This window comes from Capsicum annuum, chromosome 1, assembly GCF_002878395.1.
Source record: "Capsicum annuum cultivar UCD-10X-F1 chromosome 1, UCD10Xv1.1, whole genome shotgun sequence".
Lineage (NCBI taxonomy): Eukaryota > Viridiplantae > Streptophyta > Magnoliopsida > Solanales > Solanaceae > Capsicum > Capsicum annuum.
In genome coordinates, this window is record NC_061111.1 from 143,798,377 (window position 1) to 143,804,978 (window position 6,602).

Sequence of the window (6,602 nt, forward strand, 5' to 3'; positions counted from 1 at the left end):
CTATCCTTATAATAGAGTTATTACTAGGAGAGTGGGGATTAAGAGCTTAATTCTAAAAACTGGAGTCTGTATTCAAGAGTTTGCTTAGATATAATGGAGCTTAGATATCTTGGACGCAGGTCGTGGTTTTTCTCCCTCCAGTAAGGAGTTTCCATGTAAAAACTCGTGTGTTTACTAGTTATTTTTTGTAGTTTTTATTGCTTATTTTTCTGTTGGTTCTGCTGGTTGTGTTCATCTGGAAATAGAGAGTTGAGGAGCAACCCACTTCATTCCTACATTGAGTCCAGTTAGAGTTAGCTGGAGATTGAAGCGGTAGAATTACTGGGTGACTATCCTTGTAATAGAGTGATTACGATGATAGTGAGGATTAAGAGTTTAATCCTAAAGGTTGGAGTCTATACTCAAGAGTTTTCTTGGATATAGTGGAGCTTAGAAATCCTGGAGGCAGGTCGTAATTTTTCTCCCTTGAGCAAGGAATTTCCACGTAAAAACTCTTGAGTTTACTATTTATATTTCCTAGTTTTTATTGTTTATTCTTCTATTGGTTTTGCTGGTTGTGTTCATCTGGGAATATCCCTGAGTTGAGGAGCAACCCACTCTATTTCTACATTTATCAGAGCGAGTCTTCCATAATAAGTCTAACACCTTGGAAGGATCCTGAGAAATGGTTGCCCCTCCTAATCTAGAAGAAGGGCAATCAACTACAAGACCACCAAGATTCAACGGTGAATATTATGGATGGTGGAAAACAAGAATGCATGATGTCATCATGATTGAGGACTATGAGCTGTGGAATGATATAGAAGATGGTCGTTTTGTTCCTACAAGAATAGTGAAGATTGGTGGTGCAACTTCATAGGTTGCTAAAATCAAGAAGGAGTTTGATGATGCTCTTCGCAAGATGAGAGCAAGCATTAGATGAAGCAACCAATGGTTAACGATGGCTCTGATGGGTGGTTTTGCTAGAATAGGGCCTACCTGATAATGTTAGGGGATTTTTGATTGGCGGGAGACTATATGGTGAACCAGAACTTGAATAGGAAAACAAGTGGACACACCCGCAAGGAAACCCATCTCGAAACCAGCGAGTTGCCTAAAACCTCCCTTGTTGTCTTGCTTGCTTTCGGATAAGAAAGACTAGTCACTTTAACGAACTTCCGATTTGAGGCTGCTCTTAGACCAGGAAGATTGCTTATGACATCAATCAGCTAGGTCCGTCCTATGTCGAATAGTTTGTCAATGCCCGCGGTAGCAACGGAACCAGGGAAAGTATACAGAAAAGACAGTTCTTTTCTATTATATTAGTATTTTCTATTATATTAGATAATTTTTCCATTTTCATCCATTAAATAATATTTAAATTGTTTCACTTGAAAGGTCTGGTTTAAATTGTCAAGTTGCAAATAGTTAGTTACTAAGATCTGATTATGAGTTATTAAATGGTCGACAGAACCGGAAGCGCCCCTTCTTTCAAAGAGAAGAGGACGGGTTATTCACATTTCATTTGATGGTCAGAGGCGAATTGACAGGAAAAAGATAGAGAAGAACTACAGGGCCAAAGAAATACTTGTGTGTGGTATAGATCCTGATGAGTACAACAGAATCTCTGCTTGTCAAACGGGTAAGGAAATTTGGGGTTTTCTTCAAATAGCCCATGAAAAAAACACTCGGGTTAAGTATTCCAAGGTAAATATGTTGACTAATTAATATGAAACATTTATCATGCAGAAAGGTGAATCCATTCAGGAGATGCACATAAGATTCACTGCAATAACAAATGAGCTCTACTGTCTGGGTGAAGTCATTCCTACCCACAAGCAAGTAAGGAAGTTCTTAGGCACTCTTCCAAAGAGATGGAAAAGTAAAGTTGATGTTATCACAAAAGCCAGGGAGCTAAATAAGATGGTTATGGATGAGCTCATAGGTCATCTAAAAACCTATAAGATGTTGAAGAATTTTATGAAAATAAAAGTTGAGCCCAAGGATTAAAAAAAATGGTTCTTAAGGTAGCAAAAGAAACCACCAGTATAGAAGATGAGAGACAACCTATAATGCGAAGAGGGTGCTCAAAGCCTTGAAAAGATCTTGTGCCTTATCTAAAAGAGGAGAGTCTAGCAGGGTCTTAAGGAAGGAAAGGGCAGTGACACATGTCACAAATGCGGCAAGTTTGGTCACTACATCAAGAATTGCCAAATGCATAAGCTAGAATATGCTAGGCAAGTTGATGGTAAAGAAAAAGGAAAGGATCAGGCTCCTGTAAGGCTAAGCAAGAAGACTGAGGCAAACAAAGTTGTCAATCAGGTGTTGGGAGCCTATTGGGTTGATTCTTCTAGTGATTCAGATGAGTTAGAACAAGAAGGAGATACATCCATGATGGTAATGGAAGATGAAGTGTCAGCCTTTCACTTGCTTTTTGCTCTGATGGATGGTAGTGATAATAAGGAAGAAAAATTTGTCACTCTCCTTGACATCAATGAAAATCTAAAGGATTACTCACTGAATAAAATGAGATCTCTTGCCTCTGTATTAATTAATTCTCTGAATGATCTTGCTAGAGACAAGAAAAATCTAAAGAAATCTTTGGAAAAATGTGAGGAAGAAGTAATTAAAATGAGTGTTCAAGCAACTGAACTCACAAATGAAAAGAGAATATTAAAGGAAGAATTAGGAAAATATGAAGAAGAAGAACAAGAAGAAGTAGTTGAACTTAATGTGCAAATTGCAAGCATCAAGCCACCTGCAACACTCTTGCTTGTGAAAATGCCTACTAAAAAAAGGGTAGATGAAATATCAAAGCGGAATCTAAAAGGTAAAAGTGAAGGAAGTAGAATACAGTTTCAACTGGAAGAAGAATTGACACATGCCAAGGCTGAACTAGTTGCCTCCCTTAATAGAAACTCTACCCTTGAGGAGGAACTAATCAGGATGAATACTGAACTTGAGAAAGCTCTCAAGTGGACTGGCCCTTCACAAGCAATGACTAACCTTGCCAACCAAGAATCCAGTATAAAAGGGGGTTTGGGTTACAATATCCAAGAAGATGGATCTAGCATCTTAGCCAGTCATTAAAGGAGAAAAGGGGATGTATTGTGTGCTCATTATGGAAAGGATGGCTATTTAAAAAAAATGTGCTCCTCCAAAACTGCAAATCTGACGGATAAAAAAAGCTTCACATCATTCCAAAGAAGGAAATAAAGACTGCCTAACTAGACAAAGAAAAGGTTGATCTTTCCTTTGTCATTCTTTTGGGAACTCAGACTCAAATGGGTTCCCATTAGATAAATGGTGATCAATGATGAAGGGGTAAGGCAAGAGGAAACAACCAGTAGATGTAAATGGTTGCTAAAAGCATTTGATTGAAGACCTGAAGATCATCCCTTGCTGAAATGCCCTCAAAAGAGACATGTCTCAAGAAGTCAAGACTTGAAAAATTGTTAAAGTTCTGGCATCATAGATCAAGGAACAAAATGTCATGATTCAAGTTCTGAAAGGCTTATCCTCAGTAGATCTCTGACTAAAGTTAGCTTGGAATTGATTGGGGGGCACTAGAAGAGGTATGGCTGATGAAATCAAGATGGACGCAAGAGACCCTCATGATTCTCTTTTTATGACTATGAATTGGTGAGCAGGTATTTGGTTTAAATGATGTATTATGTGTGTAATTTAGTCTCATATCTTTGCAGATATACACCCATGGCAAGGAGGAGGAGATATGAAAAGTGGGATGAGAAAGCACACAGTGGTTATGTTTAGGGACCAGTTCCCTAATATGGCTAGTATCACTTGTCATTCCTAAATAATGACTATTTGAAACGTTTAATGACTGTGCCACATCACTCTCCCACCTTTTGAGAAAGTTTGTTTATTGTACTTTAAGTCCAACAGACGTGTCCATCTGAACGGACACGTCTCATCAGGCTCTTCAAATCTTTTGGTCTCAACTATTCTCTCATGACCCTTATAAAGAAGAATTTAGATCATTTTATCCTTTTTTAAAATAAATTATATTCACAAAACAATCTCTCTCATACTGACTCATTAGTTCCCTAACCACTCCAAGATCCTATTCCTCTTTTTATTCTCAGAATTTTCAATTCCAAGGAGGCATTTGTTTAGTCGTGAGTAAAGATATAAGAGATCAAAGTTAGATAGGATCGAGTTCTCAACCAACCAAATAGGATTCTCCATCACGAACATTGTCCACCAAAAGACAAAATGACACTCTTGAAAATACTGATGATTATGATCTGGTAATTCTATTAGTTCTTGATATGTCTAGTAAAAATAGAGGTAGTAAGGAAAACAAAGAAAGGGGAGGAATACAATAGAAAAGCAAAATAGAACTTAGTTGAATCAACTAGTAAAAGGGAAATAAACATTGATGAGTAGAAGATGATACTGAGAAACGTTTCAACGAAAGTGAGGATAGTGAAATTGAGCACATATTTGAAGGCTTAAGTAACTATGAAAATGAGTCACTTGACTCTCATGGTAAGATATACACTTCTGGGACAAAGGAGAACATGAGAGAAAAAGGGTATTAACTATGGAACTAGTGTCAGCTATCACTGGTAAGAAAAAAAATCTAAGGAAGTTATCGCCGAGAGAGAAGTTCCAGCTCTAAATTAGCCAGGACCTCAAGGAGAGTAGTTGTTTCATCTGTAAAAAGAAAAAGACTACCTAGAGTGATGAGGCAAGAAACTCTTTAGGATCGGGAGGCCTTAAGTAGATGAGTTTTTGACCTGTTGTAGCTGATAAGTCTTAAATAAGAGAGTTAATTGACTTAGTGAAGTTTTAGGACTAGGAACACTTATTTGAATTAGATGCACCATATTTACACAAGGAAGAAGTAGAAATATTTTATCATAACATGGAAATTTCTGAAGATGGCATGTATTTAACCTCACAGGTCAATGGTACGGATATGGGATTGGATGAAGATACTCACTCTAAAATTGTAAGACCCCGCAAATTTTTCTCGTAGTCTGAACTTTAAAGCATGTCAAGTGAAGCATAAATCTGGCCCTAAAAGGTTGAGAAGTGTCTTCCCAAGTGATAAGTATTTTGAACCGCGTAGAATTTCTCTAATATCAACTTTTTGTCATGTAGGGCATTGAATAAACTTTCCATCGATACCAAATCTGCCTAAATTCGACACTCGAACGAAGAGTTAGAGCCATTTTAGTGAGACAGTGTGACACCTGGCACTTTAGCGTGTCGCGGAGCCAGCCAAAATGGCAATCGTCAAAATCCAATGAGCCTCCGCAATTATGGTTCATCGCGCCAAGGCTTAATTTCAGAATTGTCAATTTCCAGTGCAGTAACGTGATTCCACCACATCGCGGTGTCTTTCCAGTTCGCAACCAAGGTGGCAACACGATTTCCACCGTATCGTGCCATCAAGCAGTTTTTCAATTGTCCAAATTCCAGTGAGCTGGTGTGATTATGGCGTGTCGCGCCAGCATGTAAAATCGGGATTTTCTAGGTTAATTTCAAGGACGAAAAGGGTCTTTTCCCAACCTCTATATATACTCCTTAACACGGGATTTGGCCTCATTTCACCCAAAATATCATTGTTTTCTCTCAATTCTCTTCAACATCAAAAACTAGGGTCTCTACAAAATCAAAACCCTTCCTTCTTCACAAGAGAAATCAAGAATCTCTCCAAGAGCTTTCAAGAAAGAGTTTATCTAAGGTATGCAGATATTGATTCTTAGGTCCCTTTCATCCAAGAAGCTCAAGAACCCTTTTCTAAATTTCAAAGCTTTTATGTTTATGAGTTTTCATGATTCATGTGAGTTGAAATTGATGTTCATGTTATTATTGAGTTGTGATTCATTTTTGTTTACAAGGTTTTCAAGCTTGACCCTGGTATGTGAAATTCATGTGATGTTCATGATAAACCCTCTTTAAGTTGCTTGTTAAGTAATGTGTTCATGTCAATTAGGTGTAGAAATTATTGAATAAGCAAAGCATGCTCCACATATGTTTGAAAAAATGCTTATGTGTAGGAATTAGAGCCATTCTAGCATGTTGATTAGAGATCCCCAATTATGTGCAAGCCCATGCATGCCAAGTGTTTGTTGAAAAGCCTTAGTGAATGAATTGGGACATGATAGCATGAAATTCCCCAATTATGTGCTCTTTGATATATGCTAAGACTTTAATATATGCTAAGTGTTTGATGCAAGATCCTGTTGAATGGAGTATGATCCAATAACATCTCCCCTTATGCTATTACATGTTTAGGATTCTTAAATGATTGAAGTGATGCCTTATCAATTGTGATGGTGAATTATTGTCCATGGTCTTGATTATTCAAGAATGGTTATGTTTTACTTTTATGTTATCTAGTCCTGGGGGTATTTATACCCGATAATTTAGCTGCTGTCTAGAGCCCGTATCAGTTTTCACGATAATTCCAGTCAAGCCATGATTCTCAAAACTCAGTGAGTTATAGAACTCTGTATTCTCAGACAGATAAGAACTTAAGAAATCTCTGTAATCGTCGTGATCTCAGTATCGCTAGTAATCTAGCCTCAGTTCTGTACTCAGCTCAGATCTAGTAGTATTCAAGTGATCAGTTCAGTCCGCAGTAGTAT

General features: G+C 37.6%; 1 protein-coding gene across 1 annotated transcript; it reads left to right on the plus strand.

Annotated features, from left to right (window-relative positions):
• Window positions 1-664: 664 nt before the first annotated feature.
• Window positions 665-3,069, plus strand: LOC124898124. The gene is made up of 4 exons (XM_047411766.1): window positions 665-845; window positions 1,451-1,686; window positions 1,729-1,821; window positions 2,119-3,069. The coding sequence occupies exons 1-4, from the start codon at window positions 665-667 to the stop codon at window positions 3,067-3,069; spliced, it is 1,461 nt and encodes a 486-aa protein (XP_047267722.1).
• Window positions 3,070-6,602: the final 3,533 nt, after the last annotated feature.

What these genes read in the sequence shown, in the direction of transcription:
- LOC124898124 (XM_047411766.1), top strand. Translation starts at nt 665, where the DNA reads ATGGTTGCCCCTCCTAATCTAGAAGAAGGGCAATCAACTACAAGACCA. An exon ending in AAGAATAGTGAAGATTGGTG is followed by an intron (nt 846 to 1,450) that starts GTGCAACTTCAT and finishes AATGGTCGACAG; the next exon opens with AACCGGAAGCGCCCCTTCTT. An exon ending in CTCGGGTTAAGTATTCCAAG is followed by an intron (nt 1,687 to 1,728) that starts GTAAATATGTTG and finishes TTTATCATGCAG; the next exon opens with AAAGGTGAATCCATTCAGGA.